Source organism: Manacus vitellinus, unplaced genomic scaffold (genome assembly GCF_001715985.3).
Source record: "Manacus vitellinus isolate BGI_N305 unplaced genomic scaffold, ASM171598v3 scaffold_14_pilon, whole genome shotgun sequence".
NCBI classification, from domain to species: Eukaryota; Metazoa; Chordata; class Aves; order Passeriformes; family Pipridae; genus Manacus; species Manacus vitellinus.
Window position 1 is genome coordinate 6,148,027 of NW_021939063.1, and position 24,302 is coordinate 6,172,328.

Sequence of the window (24,302 nt, forward strand, 5' to 3'; positions counted from 1 at the left end):
TGCTAAAAAGGGAGCAACGCTCAACGCTGTGTTCTTTCATCCAAAGGTACACCTGCGTCCTTGATCAGAACATTTATTCAAGCTGGGGCATCTGGGCATCTGCACTGTGTCCATATTCAGGATACTTCAGTTTCTAAAACCTGAAAAATACTTTTGGTCAACAGGATTGTCTAAGGTTGCAATTTCTTCACTGTCAAAGAAGAATATTCATCAGTTCTTTCTTAGGTAATAAATTTCTTTTATCTTCTGATTATTCTCATGGAAAAATACAAGAAGGAGAGTGGCAAGGTACTAATAACTTCCTGTTAATTCAACATGCTGCATCAAATAAGAAATCAGGATATCTTCCATCTAGATGCCTGGAAGCAGCCTTACCCTACAAACATCTCATTCAAGCAGTTCACACTTAAGTTAACAGGGGCTTGGAGAGCAGAACAGCTCTTAACACACAGAAATGCCAACATTTCTGTTTCATTGTGATTTTTCTTAATGTATTAGAATATTTCAAAACATGCCTGTGCAAAAACCTTTTCCATCCCAGTAAAATGGAATATTAAGGTGTTATTGAGCAGAAAAAAAGCTTTAGGGTCACAAAATACTATCCAATTTTACTGTCTCTGATCCAAACTGTAGCCTGGGTATCCATTTTCAAATAGAACTAAACCACACTGGGAGCTTTATGCTCTCTGAACTGTTATTAAGCTGCACTATAAATTTAATTACGGAAACACTTTTGACAGAATTAAATAGTAGTGCTTGAAGTAAGAAATAAGATCACCAATGGTGGAAATAACATTGAAGATTTACATAAAACCTGACTGTCTGTGATAAAGCTTAAAAGCAGCAAAGTACCAGATACCTTTAAGAAAAAGATTTCTGAGCCCATTCAGGTACCTGTCACAGTTATCTGGCATGGATACAATTAATTGTAAATAAACCAACAATGGAACAACTCCACCTCTGCAAGCACACAGCATTTGCAAGTCTGATTCCCAGTGGGTAAAGGCCATCACAGCCCAGTGCCCACAGAACACCACACAGTTCTAATATCTTGGCTTTAAACTCCCTGATCCTCCTTTATAGGTTGATTTTTTTTTGCTATTTCAGGCATTTCACTATAATAAACTATGGAATTCTGCTCATACAAAGAAAATTCCATAACTAAATCTTCAATTAAAGAGTCTCATATCTACCAACAAGAGGAAAGTCATGCCTCAAACCTGCATCATGGTTTGGTTACTTGCAGACTACCCACAACAACTCCTGAAAGGACATCTGTGCTCATGAAGTCTGAGGACATTTTGTACCAACAAGTATTTCTCATTTTTAATACTTGACTGTTCAGGAGTGCCCTGAACTAAACTTCAACTTGTTAATCTCCACGGGTATTTGGACTGCAGCCCATGTATTTTCAATGGTTACCTGACACACGATAAATGACAATATTTGGTTAGTACAGTAAAACCCAGTGCCTTTGCCAATTATTAACACTATAACATGGTCTTGATCCAAATTTCACTGGCATTGTCGGGTTTTGCCTTCCATCACAATGTCTGGATGGTAAAATTTTAGTTAACCATGTGGATAATAATACTTAATCAGTACTAAGTTTTCTATTACCACCATATGCTTATAATCTGGCTCCAGAAATTATTTATTTCACTGCTGTACCAGTAAGTAATGGAACATGAGCCATTCAGTAGGATATTTACTGACATCTTGTCTCTGACTGTACAGAGCTACATTTCTAGACTGCTTTGCTATTGTAGTGGTGCATGAAATCACCCACTTTTTTCCCTCCTTAGCCTTTGAGCTCATCATCTGATTTTAGACAAATAAGACAGGGGTAGGGACAGAGCCCCGAAAACTTCTGTGAACATCTCACAAACACCTCAAACACATCTGTAAGCATCTCAGCTGAGCTGAGAGACTCAATTTGGAAACTCCAGTTTGCAGGGAAGGCTGCAGAAGGAGCTCAAAAGCTGTTGGTGTGGTTCCTGGCCAGAAAAGATACTATGGCCTTGAGAGCAGGATGCTGGTCATGTACTGCACCATGACAAGGTGGATGTAGAGGAAGGCAGCATGCAGGCAGCTCAACAGCCTTTCAGAATTTCCTTCAGAACACAGAACCATCCAAAACACGGGGGGGGGGGAACCACAGATGAAACAACAAAGAAAACAAAAAGCTGCTGCAGACCTGTGTAAATAAAGGGTGAAGCTGCTTAAACCCCAAGGATTTCTGGTTTGTGGTGATGGATTAAAGAGCAAAGCAGGAGCCTAAGAGATTCTGTCTGTGTTCTGCTCTCAAAAGAAACATAATGCACACAAGAAAGATTGGCAGAGAATTGGGGATCAGTGTACAACTACTAAAGCTGAAGTGCTCTTTAACAGAGTTCTCTAACACACAACCTCTGTGGGGAACCTCAGGAGACCATTTATAGAGCGCTTTCCCGAGCTCAGGGCACCACTTATAGTCTTTCTTGGCCACAAAATGTTATCTCTGGCTGCCTAGGATGTTCAGAGTCCTCGGTCCTCCCAAGGAGATGGGGAAATCTGTGAGGCCAACAGGCCAGGAAACATCTGAGAAACAGCTGCTGAGAACTTGAGAAGTTCCAGAAACCTTAGAGTTGATTAAAAATAGAAATAATTTAATCAAGGTCACATTTATCCTCAAAAAGAAGGAATTTTCTTTAAATACACAGTATTTTTTACAGGAAAAGTACTCCCTGTGTTGGCAATTCACAGGCCTTGGGAAAATAAATACTTAAGTCATTCTAGGCCATCTTATTTGAAGATCATAATTTCCAAGGAGACTGAGAGATCAAACCTCAGCAAGCAGCCCCATGTTTCAGTGTCCATATCCCCATAACCCATGCAGGCTCTTCCAGCTACAGGACAAAATTCATACTGGATCCTTGAGTTGGCTGCTTCCTAACATTATTACTCAGGTCTGCTCCCTTTTTAAATTAAAAACAGGGGGAAATCCAGAGAAAGGAAAGTCAGCAATAGGAATTCCCTTACACACACAAGATCCATTTCCAACTCATATATTAATGCCTAATTTGTTTCTGGAAGTACCAAGCTCCTTCCCCACTGTTAGTGGGATCTCTGGTGTTTTTGGGAGAGCTCGAAGGTAAAATAAAAATCACAGGTGAGAGGACACATTCTTTTCAGGTCCCTTAGTAATGGACGGGATTCCTGTGGCCTGGATTAGTTAATTCCTAAAGTGCTGGGTCTGTCAAGAAAACCATGTTTTTGCATTCTCTTCTTTATGTTCCCTTCTGCTGACCTATATTAACAAAAGAGGTTCGTTTGTCAAACCACAGATATTCGTATGCTTAAGCTCAGATTCATCACACTTGGTGGTCTGGAAATTTTTTAAAGGACACAGAACTAAACATGAGCTGGACAGAACAAGGAAAGGCACCTTGATTCACCCTGAGCACAAATGGACAGATTGAATTTTCCTGGTGTTAGCTGCAATAAATACATTCCAGGGCATGAGGGGTGACGGAGCAGTGGAACAAGGAGGTATTCTTGACTGATTTTGAAGGTTTTGTTTGTGCCCAGTGGCTTAAGAAATTTGTTCATCCTTCCTTGAAGACGACATTTGTAATGCTGTACCATGGCTGGGGTGAGTCAGAGGTTAAGTTACTGGCCGGATAAATTCCAACAGCACAGTTTATGTTCACCTGACCTGTGGATCTGTGCAACATATTGACTCAGGTATTAGAGTGAAACAAAGAACTAAAGATCTTTTGCATCTTGCCTTTCACCCCTCTGAACATGGCACAGCCCAGCAGGATCTTGGGCAGAACTCTCTCCCCACGGTGTGCCAACCCACAGGATTTATTTTTAACTGTGTCTTCCTCGCTCACATTGCTGTTGTTTTCCCTCATTTGTTTTCTCTCACAGGCATCTGGACCATCTAGGCAAGGTGAGTTTACCTTCAGTCACCATGCACAAAGGCCATGGCAGTTCACCAGCCCCTTAAATCACAAAAACACACTGCCTTCTTCAAACACTCTCCTAAAATTCTGAATCAAGCACCAACAATCATGAAATAGGAATGAAAACAAACACATCAAGGCTCTTTTGCTGGGTGATGTTTGAAACTTCACCATAGCATCCAGTTCACTTCTCAGACATTCTTTCCATGGTTGTTAGATGTACATACACTTCTGTTTTTTCAAAGCAGTTCATATTTTATGTATTCACATCAGTCTGAGAGATGTGGATCATAAAAGGCACGGTGAGAAGAAACAGTAACATCCAAGTTTAGCCAGAGAACATTTATCTACCAGGCACATTCATATTGTCTCTCAACAGAGCATATGACCTGTATCATAACATCAGGGAAGGGAATGCTTCAGTGATTTGCAGAGGCACCATGAGCTTTATTCTTCTTCCAGTCAATGACAGTTGAGGCCAGAAGTGCCTGACCTGCCTCAGAAATTCCTGGGCTTAGTTTCTAATTGCATTCTTTCAGAAACTCCATGTTCTGAAAATAACAGCTAGTACCACTAAATATTCAGAATAAGCGTCTCTCAATGATCTAAAACTCAAAATTAACAAATTAAACACATATCTAGACTTGCAACCAAAGTGACAAAACTGTAAGAGAGCACTGGGGACAGCTATGAATCCAAAATGAAATTCCTACTCGTTACTTTAGGATGGAGTGTAAGCACTCAGACAATGTGCATATATATCAGAGCACTAAAAAGGTAAATACATTGCAAAAATAAAATAACCAAAAAACGCATAAAATGTAATCTTGTGGGATGCAGTTTGGATACAAATACTAGAAGCAACCAAAAGAGGAGAAACCTTCTTTAGAATCTAATTCTACCAAATCCAAATGCTTCAGATATTAATTTACAAAACACATCCTGCTGAAATTCAATGCCAAAGCCCTCAGAGAGGCACCCCTTTTACCTTCTCAGGGTAGCCCTCACTGTCCTTTTGCTCCTCATCATACCATTTTAGCCAGTCCCTAGTCCAGTGATCCCACCTTTTCCCACCTGGTCAAACCAGAATCTTCAGCTTGAACAACCAGCTGAGCAAAATAAAAATGAAGTAGCTCAATGATACAAACTACTCAAGCTAAAGCTAAAAAGTAAAATTTCACTGAATCTTTTATCTTAGAAAATGCAGAGCCTATCAAAGCTTCTGAAAGAATTAAAAACATAAAGACAGGTGGTCCCTGCAGTGGCACTCTCTCTTTGTTTTTCAAAGTTGGTACAGACACCAAAAGCCTTTAAAACTGGTCAGAAAAAACCACCACACTGAAAGCATCCATCATTTCTCACATTGAAAATTACCTGTGCTACCTGTTTCCTTTCCCTTTTCAAAAGACAAAGACTTACAGCCAGAGCACAAGATAAGGACCCTCAGGTGTCCATGAGTGAATGCATTGCCCCAAAGGGATATCAGTGGAGATAAAGCACAAAATCAGTTGAAAACTCTTCCTCCCACGGTCAGGTTGTGACCACATCTGGAATTAAACACAAGACCTTACACTGCACTAACAGCACCAATTCCTTTCACTGCACCTCAGTGCTCTCACTGTGCCACTCCTTAGGTTTTCCTTGTCCTCTGCTGCTGTTTTCTTTTCCATGTCAGTTCCAGCTGAATTTTGATGTCAACTATTTCTCTCCTATTACATTATATCTACATAAACTCAGGGTTCTTTGGATGTGTTCAGCCCTGACACAGAAGTGAAATCCTCTGCCAAGAATGACAGGTGGGGGATGATGTTGTTCCAAAGCTGCCAAGAATTTTCATGGTGAGAATTTCTTTCTGAAACATCTTCTCTACCCACAGCTTTGTTAGATGTTCCTCTGGTTATTACTTTCTGGACAATGAACTGGAATGTCCAAAAGATTTTGCAACAAAGGTAAGAGACCATCATGCAGCCACCCTGGAGAAGCCTCTGCCACACAGGTCCGGGAGACACGTGGTCTTTGGTTGTGACTTGTTGGCCTACAATCTGCTGAGAGGGAGGTCAGCAAGAGAACACTGATGGGAGCATGATTTGGCCCACGAAGATTAAAAGTTTATCTGTGTAAAATGATGTTTTGCAAAGCAGGACACAGAAATAAATAAGGGTGTTTTGGAGCAGAGTCTTGAAACGAAAGATAGATGGAGAATAAGTAGGAAGGATAATTTGTTTTCCCATATGATAAATATAAGCTGCCTCCCCCTCAAAATATCAACCATCAGTGTAAGAAAACTCTGAGCCAGCTGCATCCATTTAAAAGGGTTAATGTGAAAGTTTAGGATTTGTAGTACCTATTGCTACAGTCATTTTTGTCGGGTTGCTGGTAAAAACAAAGACTCACAGAACGGAGGTTGAATGCTTGTCTTGTAACAGCTGCCAGCTGTGAGCCTGAAAGACAGCAGGGCACCTTTCCTACATCCTGACTTCCCTGAGGATTCCACATCTGGTCCCAAGGAGAGACAAGATACTGGACAGAACATGGATCTGATCCTGTCATGCTCAGGTCTTATCATCTGCCACCCACAGAAATAAAAGATCCAATCATGAGATATCAAGGGATTATAACCAGAAAAGGGACAGGGATGTTGTATATTAAGGGTTGTAGAGAACAAGGAGTTTCTATCTCAGTAAACCCCAAAGCCCTATGAAAACTACTGTAAGAGTTTTTATAGAACTTGGGTATTTACACTAACCATGGAGTAGAAAAACCCCATTGCACCACTGCTGGATGCTGAACTTTTCTATGCCAAAAACTTAAAGTTAAATTAGAAGCAATGGAGTTACCCAGCTGGAAAGCTGATGGTAAAACACCAAGAAGATATAATTCCCCACAGTCCTTTGCTACCAAGAAATCATACAGCTCTTTTATAACCAACTGATAAGCCCAGAGGTAGTGCAGTTAACTAACTATTGAAAGGCAATGACTCACTGAACTGGGTCAGCACCTGTATATCTTTAAGAAGTAACAAATAAAGCCTGTCTGGTCATCTCCAGCTACTGTCTGCTGGGTGGCACAGCAGAGTTCAAATCGACAAAAAGTTCAGAACTAGGAAAAAGGCTGGTCTGTGCAAGCTACAGCAGGGAAAGGAGATTGCCACAGAGTTCAGTGAAAATAAACCCTTGGTTCACTTGTTTTATACTGCTGAAAGAAGAAAGGAAGACACCCATTGCTAACAGGTTGTAGAGGATCTGCACTACAGGAGATGGTCACTTTTGACTTGGTAAAGCATCTGCTGGTGTTGTCTGGGGGGCACATCACACCAGAGAAGTGTTTGCTGCTTCTCTTAAAACAAGAAGAATGAAAAGAGCTTTCTTTGGTAGCTTTCTCTAAATCTCAAAACATGAGTAGCTTTATTAGACTGATTCAAAACTGTAACTAGAAGTCAAGTCTACATGTAAAAGCAGAAGTCATGAATGCGTTTGATGTATTTTAAGTAAGGCACTGAACTGCAGTTGTTATTTACAGATCAAAGAAGCTCCAGCAATGTCCTGAAACAATCTAAGTGAGAAATGCCAAAATCTGATTTCATCCACGTCCATGTGTTGCTTTGAACTTGTAATTCACAGAATTGGTCACTATATTGAACTAATTATCAAGCTTAACACTTGCCAATTTTGATGGCTGTGCTCCCTTATAAAAAAGTCAGGTTTGAAGGGAAGCAGAATGATATATTGGAAGATGTGCAGCCTTTATCGAAATCTGGGGAGGAAAAGTAATGAATATACAAAAAAATACCCCCTCTTGCCAAAAGCTAAGTATAATTTAGTTCTCTAATTGGTTGCTGTGACACAGATTAGCAAAATAAATAGTTTTTAATAACAAATACATATAAAAATAAAGTGGTTAATTCCTTCTCCCTCATAGGAAAAGTTTCTTGTAACAATTGAGTGGAAAAATATCTATGCTATCTAAAAATCTAATGAAGCCATATATTGTTCATGGAAGTAAAACTAAAACAACAATTTCACAGCACAGCCTAGTACATTTAAATTAAATACTAGTAACAGTGGAAAGAAACACTGATAAATTATTTCTGCAGGCAGGAATATAGAAGCAAAGTGTGTTCAGACACTAGAAAAGACTTAAAACCTACTATTTTTGCCAATTACTTACTGTGGTTGGAAATGATCACAAACACTGGTTTGCCAAAGAAGTGATTTCAGGAATCACACAGCTTAGGCTATAATTAAAAAGCAATCTTTGGGAAATAGGTTATTACCAGTATTTAGTAGCTAATTTGTTAGCTAATGCCTTAACAAAGCTCTCCTCTGATTGCAGTGGAGGGGGAGAGACTTCAAGAGGATTATTTGCTATTAAGACCTGCACTCAATTATTGAGAATGCTGCTGTGCAATTACAATGGCAGAGCAGTCACCAGGAAAGCTGGATGGATTCAGCCTGTGCTGCAGCCAGCAATTCCCACATGCAGGGCACAAGTCTGGCCTCTGAATTTTAAGAACAGCTCTCAGGATACCCTCACAAATTTGAGTGTTTGGCAACTAATAGAGGGGTGCAAGTTCAATGGTTCTTGATACCAATCACACATTTTATTAACATCACATCAATGTGGGGATTTTTCCCCTATGTTCTTTAATTCCATATTGAAGGAGCAGTTGTGCAACTACTGGAGTCTCTACATAACATTTTTCATTGAGATAATATGATACTAATTTGTTTTGCCTTTTGACAAAAAGGACAACAGGAAAGTATTTTCTGTCAAAATCTATTGGAGATTTACATTACTGAAGATCAACATAACAGTAACTTACAAATATATCCCATGTACTGACTCAAAGCTGCCATCACTTGCTCCTACCTCCTATAATAGTTCCTGTCCTGCTGACCAGGGCAAGGAATTGAACACCTCACTAACCCCAGATTTAACTTCAGTCTCAGGAAACATAGCCAACAAACTTCTAGGTATCAGGACAAAGGGAAGACATCCAAACTCACCCATATTTATGAACCACTTTTCCTTCCAAAACTACCACATCAGACTCTTATTACCATATTTCAATTGCAAAGACTTTCCTATGGCAAAATCTGGGAATAAAAATGTCTTTAACAACATAATTGAACATGAGACATACTTTTTTTGTAAAGGTTGGTTTGGGGAGCTGTATCCCAGCTGACACAGAATCTCAGGAAGCCTTCAGCTGCAGAGTAAAGCAGAGAGGCCCATTAATCATATTTATCAAGATTGTCTACCCTGGCTTTCATGCAGCTAGGGGAAATGTGCTATTCTACTCCAGCAACAAGGAGCAAGGCTAAAACAAACTGACCTAACTGCATGGGTCATTTCCAGAAATAGAAAGGATACCAGCAGCACAGCTGTACAGGCCAGAAGGCAAAATGGTGGGAAGGCTGGAAGGAAAGGGGTAAAAAACATCCACTCAAAACTTGTGAGGTATGTAGCCAGTGGCAAGATTAATACTGGGCCAAATTTTGCTTCAACTGGCATTCAGTATATTAAAGTCAGCAAGACAAGATTCAGTTCAGTTAAGCGCCTTATGGTCTTGTGTTTCACGAGACTCCTAAAATGTTTTATTGCACTTCAGGATTTCATATCAGCAGAAGCAAGGAGGGAGCAGATAACCTCCCACTGAGGTATGAGCATATTATTTGTTCTGATACTTGTGGATCCTTCTTTATTTTCCCTTCACTTTTACATTAAGAGAGTCTGCAATGCCAAATGCAAGCGCAGAATATAATGTACTACCTGTTCTCCCATGGGAAAGCAGGGGTAGTATCCTGGCTTATGTATCTGCCTCTGTTCTGAGGGTTTGCTCTATCTGAAAGAGCACTGAGATGCCTCAGTCTACTTAGGACAGAAATTCATCTATGTCACATACTGTGCATCACCAGCAGCCTTTAACTGGGAAAGAAACAATCCTGGGATAGCCAGATCTGGCAGAGCAGCCCAAGTATGGGCAGTGTGATGCCAAAATGTTCAGGCCAAACTCTAGACCTGCTGGCTTTGAAAAGCAAAAAAACGATTTTCACATATTCAACCAACATAAAAAGAAAATTTGCAGAGCTTAGGCTTTACTGGCTTCTATAAAATTAACAGAAAAATAAAAGTGAGATAAAAGCCTGGTTTAATAACACTATTTCCATCTGCAGTATACACACCAGGCCTGCTTTGCCTACATTTCTATAAAAATAATGAAAATCATGTTACCACCAGTCTCTCCTGCTCCACCCCCTACATGCATTTCCAACTACATTGTCACTAAAAAGTGACATGGGATTTTCAAATTAAGGTGCACGCCAACACTGGGATTATCTCAAAGACTATAAAGCTCACTGAATTTTTCTTAAAAACAGATAAGCTAGAGAAATGCAGAATATTGGCAAAAACTGATGCTAAAGTAAAATTTAAAACAGTTTATTACACAGCCCAGGCACTGCAACGTGTCAGGATCACACATTCTCCTTTCTCTTCTTCGTGTCACCTAGGCTTTATTCCACTGGGCAACAATACATGGGGAATGCTACACACCTTATGCAGTCCATTCATATCACATGAAAACCTGGTTAAAGTTAAAAAACAGCAACCCATAAAACCATCCCTAAACTGAATCTCTCTCCGTTTCCTCGCGCGTTTGAATTTCCCACGAAATTCAACAGGACTAGCGGCCAGAATCAAATCAAAGTAATGACATCTCAGATCTTATGTTTCCTTTGCATCTGCTCGGAGGGGCGGGATCAGAGCAAAGCCAGCTCCAGGATCCACAGGTCATCCCAAATTTCCATCCCCGCGGCCCTGGGCTGTGGCTGCCGCAGGTGCGGGCGCTGCCGCCCCCCGGTGTCGGGCCGCGGGCAAGACACGCTCCGGTTTCCTTCTCTTTTTTTGATTAGAAGAAAGACTTCCCGTGCCCCAAAGTAACTTCTTTTCCTTTACCTGGCCAAGCGAACTGACTGATTGCTAGTGCACTGCCAAGATTCCCCTTTCAGCAAGCTAAGAAAGCTGTTTCATTAGCCAAGTCTGGCCCTTAAAATATCCTGGAGCTAGGTAGGGCTTTCAGTATTTTCTTTTATGAGGGTCACTTCTCCTGTGCTCAAAACACTGGGATCAATTCCTATTTCCTGCAAGAGAATAAGGAGATAGTCTTTCAAAAAAACTGAAGTATGATGTGTATCAAGCACTTGGAAGAACTGTTCTTGTGGTCGACTCTCACAAGTGCCTCTCTAGCCATGCTTCCAAACATTATCATAACTGATAAATTACATAAGCTCTCTGCCACAGATCTGGTTTCTTTTTCACACCCTTTGGGCTACAGATTCAATTCTTGGATTGCTGATTCTTTTCCTCTGGTTTTTAGCAGGTGTAGAGAAAATAGGTAATAGCAACCTAAGCATAAAAACCAGGTAATTGCTATTAATACTGAGAGCAGCATGATCCTGCTGGTGGAAGGCTTCCACTGTAAAATCATGTTTTGGTTTACTTCAGGAAAGAATTTCATCCTTGAAAAACAGTCCTGTGCTTTCAGAAAATTGTTAAATTGCTTGCTGTTCCACACCGATCGCATACATTTATAGGACTAGTTGCTTCAGAGAGTCCAAGACTCTTGACAAGGAATTATTAAAAACAATACCCTATTTTACATGTAGATACATCTGTATGATCTTTGCACGGATTTTATATAAACAGATACACAACACACACGTATTTTTGTAGGGTTAGAGAATTACCCACTTCAGCACAGACATGCAGAAATTGCTTCACCCACAAATGCTATGTGGCCTTCACAAGAAAAAGCCCAGCAACCCTTCAGCCATGACAGGATTACTCTACTGCTTAGCAAAACAGGAACTGAGACCTACAGAAAGAACTTAGACAGACAAAATACAGTTGCCCATACTGGCATGTAGCTGTGGAATTAAAACTAAAAGCCGCCACTCAGCCAAAAACTCCACAAATTTCTCTTTGATTCTTGCTTGCTTGCTTTTAAACAGTCACAAATGTTAAGGCCAGTCAAATTTTACAGAAGTAGGTACAACTGTGTAATCCCATTAGACTTGTAGGGTCTTCCCCTGACCTCAGTGTCATGCTATAGGGCTACAGTGATAGAAGATTCTGGTCTCCAGGTGGAGGTGTGGGTGGAAGTGTTGAAGAAGTGTTGGCTTAATGATTGGACTCAATGATCTGAGAGGTCTTGTCCAACCCAAACGATTCTATGATTCCAAGATTCAAAATTATTCCATTAACTCTAATATTCTTGGTTTCCCTGGAAAAGTTTTGAAGATTTTAATATCAGATAGCTTTTTTAATATCCCTTATAATCACTTATTTGTTACTTTCCAGTGTTCCTATTTTAAGCCTTTTCTCCTTCCTTTAAAATGAGGACACTATCTCTTGGTGCCTGTCCTCCCTCTTGTCACAGTCCCACCTTCTCATGAGGGAAAGGGAAGCCTTTTGTGTGTTCTCTTTCATGAGGGATTTGCAGCCTCCTCCTGATCCTTTGTAACACATAATTTTATTTAGGTGGGGGAAAACAGTGGGGAAATTCATGTTCTCCACTGGAGATAGCACATGGAGTGTGCTCTTCAAACCACTGTGAAACTTAAAAATCAGAGCAATCAGTGTAAGAAATACAGTTCTTAGGTGATTTAAAAAGTAAAAACAACCAAAAAAATCAACAAAAGAAACAAAAATGTCACAACATGAAGAAAACCAGAACTTTTTCTTCATGGCATTTTCTTCTTCCCAACCTGTTCTTGCCCCCAGTGCTGCTACTCACCCACAAAACACATTCCTACACCTTGAATGCTGCAGAAAACATCATTTGCAGGAACACTTTAGTGAACTGCTTTGAGACTGTATGGAAATGGTATCTCTGTTTGAAGCCTGGAGCAGAGCACGCTTCCTGCAAGACTCTGCTTGCACACACATTCACTTGGAAAGAATCTGCATTATCAAATCACATATGGTGCTTTCAGTCCACAAGGCTTTCAAAGTGTTTTTCTGTTCAAAGACCCCAGATGCTAGGCAGTAGTTTTCAAAGTACAAAAATACTCTGCATATATGAAATTCTTTTCATCTGAAGACACCCACTGATGTCAGGGAGATGCAATAACTGTGTGCTCCATTGGTAAACTGCACATGGATGGCAGCAAGGATGGCTGAATTCTGCTTCTGGGCAGCCTGTATGGATACTGCACCTGGCCTGAGAGAGAGGGTTCAACCAGAAAATCTGAGCTCACTGAACATGCTTGGCAAAAAAAAAAAATAAAAAAAAATAAAGACACTGCTTCCCCCCAGACTTCAAGGAACTTGCTTTAGCTCTCTGTCCACCCTGGCCAGTTTATCTGCCCTTCAGGTATGTCACAAAACCTATTTCCCACAACTTGTAAATTAGAAAAAACAGGGTTATTTTCTGGTCTGTAAAACACATTTATAAGTGCTTTGTGAGATCTCCATTTTCAGCTCCAAGTACTATTCCAGCTTGTGCAGGGAGAAGACAATGAGCACAACCTACAGCAGCAAAGGACAGTTATTCCTTTTATCTGTTTACTGGTGTTCCAGAGTCAGGAGTTATGATGTGCCTGAGCCCTTCCTCCTGAGGATGGACTTGACCCCTGCTCTTATCCCTCAAGAATTACCTTTAACCCTCATACACCCCTCAAAATTAAAATCCTTTCAATATTGGTATCTAGAAGGATACAAGTGCAAAAGTGATACAAGAGCTCATACAAGATAGGCTTTCCAAGACAAAGTGATGTTAAGGAGAAGGGGGAGCAGGGACTTATTTTTCAACTTTTCCTCCCATTAATCATGTCACATAACTTCTGTACAATTTTCCACATAGCTCTTTAATCCATTTTACAGTTCCCACCTCTTTCATGAGACTGTTGATGTTCTACATGGAAACCCCTAAGCCAAAGAAATGCTGGTTGCTCAGTAAAAGTCAAAACCCCAGTGCTAGGGCTCCTGCGTGGCAAATTCCTGGTTAAATCTAATCTATCTAGAATCACAAAATAACATAAAGCCAGCTTGGTTTTCCAGAAGGTAACAAAAGACAGATACTGCACATATTTCATTAAGGAGGATGTTTATTTTTCCAAATATTGTATTAAGATAGTGTCCTGTTTGCCTATTTCTATCGACATCTGCTCTGTAATACACAGAGAATGACAGAAGATCAAAGTTTTAATTGTGCAAGTCAAAGAATGTATTAATAACATTCTTTCTGTTCTACAGCAACAGAGATAAACTGTAAAAAAAAAACCTCTAACAGCTAGGAGAACAGGATATTTATATAAAGATGTCCTAACAAAAGAAAAGCATGCAAAACTACCTTGAGTGAATAAACAAACTGGGCTCCCTGTTTGCAGAGTGTTCCCTATTGAGCTTAGCTCTCTCAGATCCCCTCCTGCCCTCAGTCAACAGGGTCAACCTACCTCAGCTGGGTTTTACGTTTTTATACAAACCTCTCTCAGCATCCTTTGTTCACTGACCCTTTAAATTTAGGAAGACACAGCAGGTGTGCCTGTAAGGCCCATTTGGCTGCTAGTTGTTTTAATTTCCCTCTCCCAGGCAGCAAGTCGTTTGAGAAGAGGGTTTTTTGTTGGTCTTTGTCCTTCTAGCTCCTTCTTCATCTGCAGAGATGCATATTCTCCATAGCCCTTTTGAGACACACCTTACAACAGGACAGCAGTTCTGTGGAACACACACAACAAACAGCACCTTCTCCTCCTCAGGAGACATTATTACTTCTTGGCTTTTGCAACTGGGAAGAGCCTGAATGTGTTGCTGTTTGTCACACTGCTGCCACTCATTAATGGAACAGCATATTTGGAACTAACTGGCCTTCTCTTCCCCAAAGTTATTATACCATGGAGTGCTCTCTCCCTCCCAAGACAGCACAGCTGCCTTTATTCATTTAGGATTTGATTTTAAGGGAAAAAAACAAACACAAAAAGTCCCAAACCAACCCAAAAGTGTACTAAGTTAACGAACTGGGACTTCCAGAAGGGACGACTTGGCCATCTCACTGAAAGCAAGGCCAGTTCTGTGCTGTACCAGAGTGGGGCCAGGTGGTTTCCTTTCAAATTCAGAGCTCTGAGATGAATTCTGAACCAACACTGACAAGTAAAGCATCGTTGCTACCTCCACATGAATGGAGGCCACTACGGCCAGAGCGTGAATTGTCTCAGAAAAGTCTATGAGGCAACATAGAGGATAAAAAGAGTTTAATAATAATTTTAGCTCCATTTGAATTTATTTCTAAGCTAGAGCCCAGTCTGTCTGCAATATTTTTTAAAGTGACAGACTGAATTAAAAGCACACAGAACACCCACTCAGCACTCACTCAATTCTTCCAAACCATGGTAACTCGTGACATGACATTTACCATGGCACTACTGGTACAAAGATGCAACCTGCACACAGACATGCCAAGGGTGAAGTAACTCATTATACACAGGGAAACTGGATAAAGCTCTTCCTTTCCTTTTGTGTTGCCCCTTCATTCATAATAATGTCCTTTAAGACATCTGCTAGAGTCCTGTAACATGAACGGAAATGGAAGAGCTCCAACGGGAACTCAGGGGTTTCTTTCTTTTTCCCATGAACTGAACATTATGGAATTTTAACAGATGTTCTACTTGGTCATAGTTAATAAAATGAATTATGCAGGAATTAAAAATCTGGCTCCATTTGCTTATATAAGATCTCAGCAGTAGAACTACATTCCCATTAAGAAATTCTAGTGGATTTACAGTCTGGTCCTGCCTTGTTATAAGATGGCTGGATTCTTTTAATTTTACAAATTAACTTGTCTCTGCTGTGGAAAACATGAATAAATTTACCTGTTCATTGACTGCTCTTAGCAGCGTAATCCACTTTCCACACCGATGCACACTACAACCATAGGAAAAGACAATTCCCACTTGGATTTGCTTTGGAAATGACATCATGGGAATTCCACATCATTTCACAGCCTCCAATTTCTGCCATTTATTCAAAGTCTCATTCAGCAACCTAATAACCATGCTCTCACTTTGTGCTTTACTATAAAAGCTTTTCTCTTGGAGCACAGATGTCTCTTTCGGGTCTCTACTGCCAACAGAATGATGCACTGTACCTCACTTCCCCTTCCATTTTAGGATTAGTTCAGTGTAACTACATCAAAGGAAGATGTAAAGCCCAAAAAGTAATGGAGATGAGAGAAAAGTCACCAAAAAGGAGGTAGGTGAAAAGCCAAAACTTTCAAGTGTTGAGGTTCACACAGTTATTTCCGAAAGCATTATATATTTAGCCATCTTCTTTCTCTACCAACGTTCATCTGCTCAGAAAGTATTCTGAGGAGAAGATAAAGGGATATGTGAAAGACTGAGAATCAAAAAGGAAGGATAAAACAACTACCTTTCACCAGAACAGCAGCAGCACAGCAGCTAAAGCAAATTACATGAAGCTGTCCTGAAAAGATCTGCTTTGCTATAGTAAAAATATGAGGTTTCAACATCACACTCCATTTATAAACAGACTCATTCCCACTGAAGTCCAATCAACTGGCAAACAGATCTCTGCCCAGGCACTGAAATCTGCTTGATGTAATACACAAAATTTCATCCCAGTGCAACAGCTAAAATTAACCTTTCTTAAATTCTGGCTCAAGAACTTTGGCAGTGTGAGAATATCATCATCTGAAAAGCATCAATATTCCCAGCCTCTTCCAATTACTTTTTTAAAATGAAAAATCATGCATTGAAGCCCCTCTATCCAAAAAATCCCACTCCACTGTAACTAAACAAAGGGGTTTGTGAAGGTGAAAGAACCAAAGCATGTAAACAAACTCTATAAGTAAAAAAGTCAGCTGGAATTAAATGTCAGCCTATACATGCTATGCAGCTACCTGGTTATGTCCAATAATGAATTAATATAGATTTTTATGTGAAAATAAAGACTTTCTCTAAAGGAAAAAATGTACTTAAGGAGAAGGAAAAATCTCAAGATTAAATGTCATCCTTACAACAGCTCCAGCTGAAGGTGCAATATTCTGCTCTTACTCAACTGGACATTGCTTTACAAAATTTAATGTCAGAAAAATGCATCAGTCTTAACAGTGTTAAATTCAAAGATTTTTTTTTTTCTCTTTGAACATCACCTATGATTTGTTTCATTTTGAAGAGAAAGCACATTTCATTTGGTAATCATTTACTTCTCATTCCATTGGACAGATTCTCCCAAAAAGCAATACTTCAACTGAAATCAGTTCTGAAGGATCTTTTATGAATACACATAATGGAGAGGACCCCCATTAAATTTCCAACAAAGTGCTGCCATTTTGAGTAAACAAAGTTATCTCAGCAGGGTCACACACTGTGCCATGAATATGGTCTGCAAATTAATTACCACCCTGACATATGTCAAAACAAATTTTAAGGAGAATAGCACCCAGTAGCAACTGTGTGTTTTATCTACCTGTTAGTATGCAAAATCTGTATTCAATGGGATCTAAATTTATTCATTTATTCAGAACCCCTCAGAGAAATCAAAATGATCCGTATTTGTTGGCCTTTTTTGCCCGTCTGCAAATGAAATCTGAGTGAATAACGTGTTTAGTGAGCCAGAAAATAAGTGCAGGACAAAGCTGTGGTGGAGGTTACGTTTCAGAAAAGCAGGTGTCATCTTTGCACAAATAACTAATTTTTTAAACACTCAAAACTGCTAAAATAGACTGCAGTGCATTAGCATTTGTCAGCACTTTAAGAACACTAAGTTTTGTATTTCTTATTTTAGGTAATACCCATCTTTATTCCGTACTTGTAACAAGAGCTGGCTAACATAACTGTACCTAAAAACAGTTTTCAGCATGAAGAAAGGCTTTTAAAAGAGCTCTTGAATCAAAGCTTTAAAGGCCTCTGCAACTGGCCTTATTATCAAGGGCAACACAGCCAACAGATCTGAGCCCGTGGTTAAAACAGAAGAGGAAAGACCCAAAGCTATTTTACTCAGTTGAGTTATGTAAGGAGAGGACAAACCCCCCCATACACACATAAAGCACCTTCCTGAACAACACGGGTTCTGTCTGACCACATGTCAGGAAGAAATTCTTCCCTGTGAAGGTGGGGAGGCCCTGGCACAGGTTGCCCAGGGAAGCTGTGGCTGCTCCATCCCTGGAAGTGTCCAAGGCCAGGCTGGACAGGGCTTGGAGCAACCTGGGCTAGTGGAAGGTGTCCCTGCCCATGGCAGGGGGTTGGAACAAGATGAGTTTTAAGGTCCCCTTCCAACCCAAACCTTTCTGTGATTTTATGTTTTCCCAGAAACCAAGCCTCATCTCTGTTTCAGCTACACATACATGTTGCAACTTCTGCTTTGTCAAAAGATGACCTCCTGGGATCTGATTCTGAAACTATTTTAGACTGGGAATTTCTCAGTAGGTTTTTCTACTTCTTTTATAATCTGCCTTCAGTCCACATGGCATATCAAACACTTCCATGACACTAATCCTGGAATTCACATTACATTTATGAAAAGATTTTAGTTTAGGAACTCTTTTCTGCTAAGCAGGCAAAAATATTTTTAGCCCCACTTTTTTTTTTCCCAACATTGAAGTACTTCTGATTTAGAGTTAAGCAATGCCATATCAAATCTACAGACTGGGTGACTAAATACATTTCCTTCACACATTAAAAGAGAAAAAAAGAGAGAGAGCACAATCCTCCCTATATACAGATGACAGATAATCTCTTGGCATCTGCTGACGAATATATTTAAAGAAAGCCTAAATCTGTCTGTGCTAAACTTGGCCTGATGCCACCAGTTCACTGCTGGCATATACAGTTCACATGATGCAATCACAAGACTTGAGAAAGTTTCCAGTATTTTAGTTTGTTGTTTTCTCATGTTAACATATACCTTTCCCTCCATTTTCAATTTAGCAGCAACAGAACTGAGAGACAGAACACGTGTATCACAGGTTTTCTTAGTGCACATTATCAGTATTCTATTTAAATTACAGACCAGTAACTTATCTAGAATGAAATACACTGGGATTTAGAGTTTATGGTTCGAGCAATTGATCAGAACAACTATCTCTTGTTAGAAAACTAAGTGAGGCAAAGGAATCGATTTTAAAAAAAAAGAGAAAAAGACAAGTGTTTTACCTCTCTTAATACTGTGCTTTTATAACCCCGATAAAGTCCTTGAACACCCTGTAAAACAACAAAAGAAAGCATCATCCACAGGGAATTAGTTTGCCAAAGAGCACATTTAGTCAGTGATTACACTGCAGGCATTACAGCCTGCCCAGTGTCACACCTGAACCTCAAATTGACTATATTCATTGTAACATTGTATACTGTGTTCCATTACTTACAATGCCAGAGGGTTTTATTTTCACCTTCTCAGCCTTGATTCGGAGCTTTTATCAACACAAATATTTTATATTTTTAACCAGCTGATTAGCATTCAAAACCACTAAAATCTATTTTATAAGCATATATAAAATTATGTTGTATAGGGCAGTTCATTCAAGTGTTTGGAAAGGCTTATAGTTCTCTGGACAGCAACACAGAAGGGGAAAAACATATGGTTTTGAGAGCACCAGCTTTTAGAGCAGAATGATCAAGTCACAGAAAGAAGTTCCAGTGAATCTTTTGTGCAAGGTTATCACAATAGTTTTCATTTGAAAGCAAATAACAATCCAGTGAATCATTTAAAGATCATGTTTATGTCTTCCTTCTCCTGGCTTTTATTTTACACTCAGAACTGTGTATAGTATTTCTCCCCACAGTGTTTTCAGGAGCCACTTTCTCTTATGGAATACAACCTGAAAAACACGCCTTGTGAGACTCTGCAAAACCAGAGGTGAACAGGTTTCTACAGGAGGGAACAGCATAACTCCTGGGAAGATTACAAAAGCCCTTATTTTTCAAAAGTCACCAATACTGGATGAGCACCCATTTCCAGAGTTCCTCCTGGCTCCCATAGAGCCTCTCTGAAACAGTGCCTTTAGGACACCCCCTCCAAAGCCTGCTTCAAAAACTGGGGACCATTCAGCAAATTCTACACACAGAGACTGGATGTTCTGCTGTCCCAGAGGACTGTTTGCACACATACAAGCAGAGCTTTGGAACCTGGAATGCTAAATCCCCTTTTTTAAAAATTTTTCCTCCCATTTAAATGGAGGTACCCCACACAAAAAGAGTTGTTTGGAGCATGCATGTAAGTGCACACACAAGGGGGAGGTGGGGGTTTGGTTCCCTCGATCCTGACATGCCAATCGCCTCTAACCAGAACAGATGGGAAAGTGCTGGGAGAGCACAGAACTGGAATAAAGTTGTAGGAATGCTTCTGTACACATATGGCACTGAGTGGGAAGAATGACACAACTTAGAAATGTTGCTCTGAACTCACCTCATGGTACAAGGTTTGGGAGAGAATCCGGAGGGTGCTCGAGGAAGGAGAAACCTGGGCCCTTTGCTTGACGACCTCAGATGGAACCCGTATGAGACACGCCACCTGCAGAAGAACCAGAGGGTCAGAGAGCAATTCCCTTTGCTGTCTCTCTCTTCATACAGTGGACACTCGTTTCATATGAGAAACCTGAACAAAGAAATCAGTTTTGTAATTATAGGAGTTGAACATAAAAGCTGTTTATAAGCAGCTTATGTATTTGCTCTGAGCACCATGTACTTTCTGAACACAATATTATACTAACAGGAACATGAAAGGACCCTTGAAATATTTAACTTTCAAACCAGAGCTAGATTTGGATGGGGAAAATCACCAATGAAATCAAATTTGAAGCCATCCTGTCTTTTAGCAGCTACAGGAATTTCCCCCCCTACTTTCGCATATCTAAACTGGAGATTTAGGATCTCAAGAACAAACTGCTTTCCTTGGTAGTTCCTTTGTGCCCTCTAGTGACTGATAGCAAGAGACATTCTGGTCAGCTTTAGATGCACACAATATATTCAAGATTTACCCTAAAATGCACACTAGATTTCATTCAAGGTGAAGCACTGGATTGATCCTTTCCTAGACAACGAATTTTCAAGGCAAGAAAGTCCTCTGAAGCTGGATGTAATAACATGGCTGCTGCCATAAAGGTCCAGCTTTTCTGAATAAGCTTTAAAACTTAGCTTTAAAACATTCACCTGCCACTTCAGCTTCAGGTAGGGATTAAGCTTATGTGGATATAATTTTAAGGAATGAGGATCCTGAAGTGTGGGAGTTACAAGCCTCTTATCTCTCTGGAAAATGCCTGTTTATCAGCACTTAAACTTTTAAGCAGAGTTTTTCTTTGGTTGGCTCCAGGGATACTTAAAGCAGTGTTGGGGCTGGTGGCAAAACACTGGAGACACCACAGGCCTAATTTTTAGCCTTCGTTAATCCCATTCTGTGCTGGACTCAGGAGCACACTATGATTCCTAGACATAAAGGTGATCACAGAGTACTTCAAATTCAGAGTAGCCCGTCTGAAGTGGCAAACCAAGCAGCTAAGTGGGAAATCAATGTGTGCCAAAGAAAGTACAGGAATTCACTGGAGATTGCAGAAATACAGCAACTTGAGTGGTCATTTGTGGGCAACACAATACAAGTTTTAAGTTTCATTTTCACAAAGACACCAAGAAAAAGTCTGTTATCCTGTTACATTCCTACAAGTTTACCAGACAACAATATCCAAAAGTCATTACAAACAGATCTAACTCCATGTGCTCTTCAATTCTCAGGGTCAAAAATAACAAGTGACCCCAATCTGTCAAGAAAATAAGAACTGTCAAGTTGTTTGATAGTTCAGCATAAATATTTATAGAACTTCATGCTTCATAACACTCCATGTCCTTATATTAGCTTTTTATTCCTTAAAAATATGGAGGAAGGAGGAAATCTTTAAAAAGGCTCGGATGAAAACAATCTAGTCAATCAAGACCAGACAAAGAGCACAGCGTGGCTTCCTGACATCTGGGGTGCTGCAGTTTTGGCAGCAGAAGGGTGGCTACAAAGTAATGTCTCCATTTCCCCCAGACTACTTGGGGTGCATTTCATTTCAAATTAACTTTGATGTTTCTCCCATTTGAATTTGCGCTTACAAGGGAGTCTGTGGCTGCACAAGAACAAAAACAGTGATTACACTGCGCTGCTCTGAAAGGAAATAAAGGCCTGTGTCACCCGGGCAGTGCTGTCAGATTGGCTCCATAGGGCACTTCTGGTACTCAAAAAGCCACGAGCTGCGACTGCCAAGATCAGACTGAACTGTGACATTTTCGCTGTGCACCTGAACTTCCAACGCGCTGCCTTGTTTGTTCCTACATATGTACCTTCCTTTGTATCAATAACAATCCCAGCAGCCTTTTGATGTGGAGAACAGGTCTCTAAAGGGAAGTATGCAAGATTAAGTTCACAGGTATCTTATTTAAAAAGTAACAGCCTGGACAGATGGGTGCAGAAAAATCTCAACTCTATCACGCTCAGATCTCAATCACTCCGGTGCCTTCCCGGTAACGCTGCCAAAGGTAAAAGCACACAATGTGTGTCTCCACAGTTTGCTTTCTTAGATAAATATGTTCAAACAGCACCACTGTGATAACTCTGCACCAAGAGAATTCACACTTCAGTCTTCAGACATCTGAAAGCTATAAGCAAATTGCATAGCCAAGGGTGAAAGACGTAACTGTGCAGCCTCTCCACAGAAACTGCCCATGGAGGCTTTTACCTGCACCCACTATGGGATTAATAGACATGGAACACAGACAATAACGTGACCTCGCACGGTGGGAGCCCATTCAGCTCCCTAATCACCAAGATCTCAGGAAGAAATTGCTTTTTAATCTCTTGGCTGTTCACACAAATGTAGCCTGTTGCTTGCCACAGAAGAGCACAATACAGCCCACCAAACTCAGGCCATTCCTGGTGCATCCTACCGGATTTGGGGATGACCCTGTGACAAATTAGCTCTCTGCAGAACATCTGCAGAGCCAGCCATGGACAGAGTCCAGCAGTGGGCCCTCGGCAGACTTACAGCATCAGACAACAGCACCCTGTTGATAGGGGCCACACTCATTTTCACAAGCAAGGTCTGGAGCCAGGAATTATTCCCATCTTTTGATGGGAGTAAAAAGACAGAATCAAGATCCTACAGACCAAGTTCAGGGGGAAAATTGGTGCTGCCTTATAAGCTCCTTCCTTATTTACCAGGTCAGGTAACACAATTTTCCAGCTTTCAGACTCTCTTCTCCCCTGTCAGTGCACATGTATACATATCATAGGAGCAGGAAGATGATAACACTGAAAAACTAAAGGCTGGAGAATTTTTAATTTTAAGCTTTAAGAAAACCTAATTTTACAGCTACGAGCAAAGCTATTATTAGTTTACAGAGCAGGTATGCAGAAATGACAATATTAGCATTTATTATCTTTCTAGCCTTTTAAGACTGTAACTACTTCTGAGCAAGAGGGTACTGAATTTCAAAATCCTTGTATCAAGTCATTACCAGGTCAGAGGGTGACTCCAGTATTTAGACAAAAACCTAAGTGCATTTTTAATTTACTAACTTGCATTAGTGAATTAGGAATAAAAACTAAAACCAGGACTATTTCATTAACATTTATCTATGTATTGCTAGGACAGTATATGTTTTAATTAAATTAAGGTAATTTTTTACTTCTGTCAGTTCAGGGAAAGGCGTTTTAACTTTTGGATAGTCTCTGCATGCTTCAATGCTGCCATCTCCTGGTCAGATCCATGCTGGAACAAGACTTTCCTGGCTGTTCTCACCAATGTCTCAACTGATGGTGAAGAATGACCAGGACAAGTAAAGTCTCAAAAGTGCCGTGAAGCTTTATATATACCAATTCAAACAGTTTGTTTGAATACGTATATTATACATATATATTCCTATATACCTGAAACCTGTCCCCATGTGGCCATAGCTAGCAGAAAATAAAATCTGCACCAAATAGCACCAGGAACCTGCCCAAAGCCTTTTCCATGGGCTCACCTAAGTTTACTGGAAATACCTGATATTAAAGCTGTAATTTCTGCACAGGGGCAAATCCCACTCAAAGCTAAAGCAGCTGTTCAGAATCAGGCAGACTCATCTAATTCATCGGCACAGGGATACTGAGCATTTTTCTCCAGACAATAACACAAGATACATGTTAAAAAAGAACAAAGAGGGACAGGAAGGTTCAGTGCAAGTAGGTGATCCAGGCCCTCGTGATTCAATAGCCAAGAACTGCAAAAGCTGCAAGATATCCACAACTCTCTGCTCATTCAGGGAAACCAGCAGCAAACACAGCCTTCCATGAAAATGGCTGAAGAAAACTCCCAACCAAAAAGACATT

At 40.3% G+C, this 24,302-nt stretch overlaps 1 protein-coding gene across 1 annotated transcript in view; it reads right to left on the minus strand.

The window, feature by feature from the left end:
- Nucleotides 1-24,302, minus strand: part of SLC25A26 (solute carrier family 25 member 26) — an 83,743-nt gene that overhangs the window by 45,125 nt on the left and 14,316 nt on the right. The window contains exons 4-5 of the mRNA XM_008925701.2: nt 20,370-20,474; nt 19,118-19,165 (exon numbers count right to left, since the gene is read on the minus strand). Of these exons, the coding sequence (XP_008923949.1) occupies nt 19,118-19,165; nt 20,370-20,474 (153 nt within the window). The remainder of the gene's footprint in view (nt 1-19,117; nt 19,166-20,369; nt 20,475-24,302) is intronic.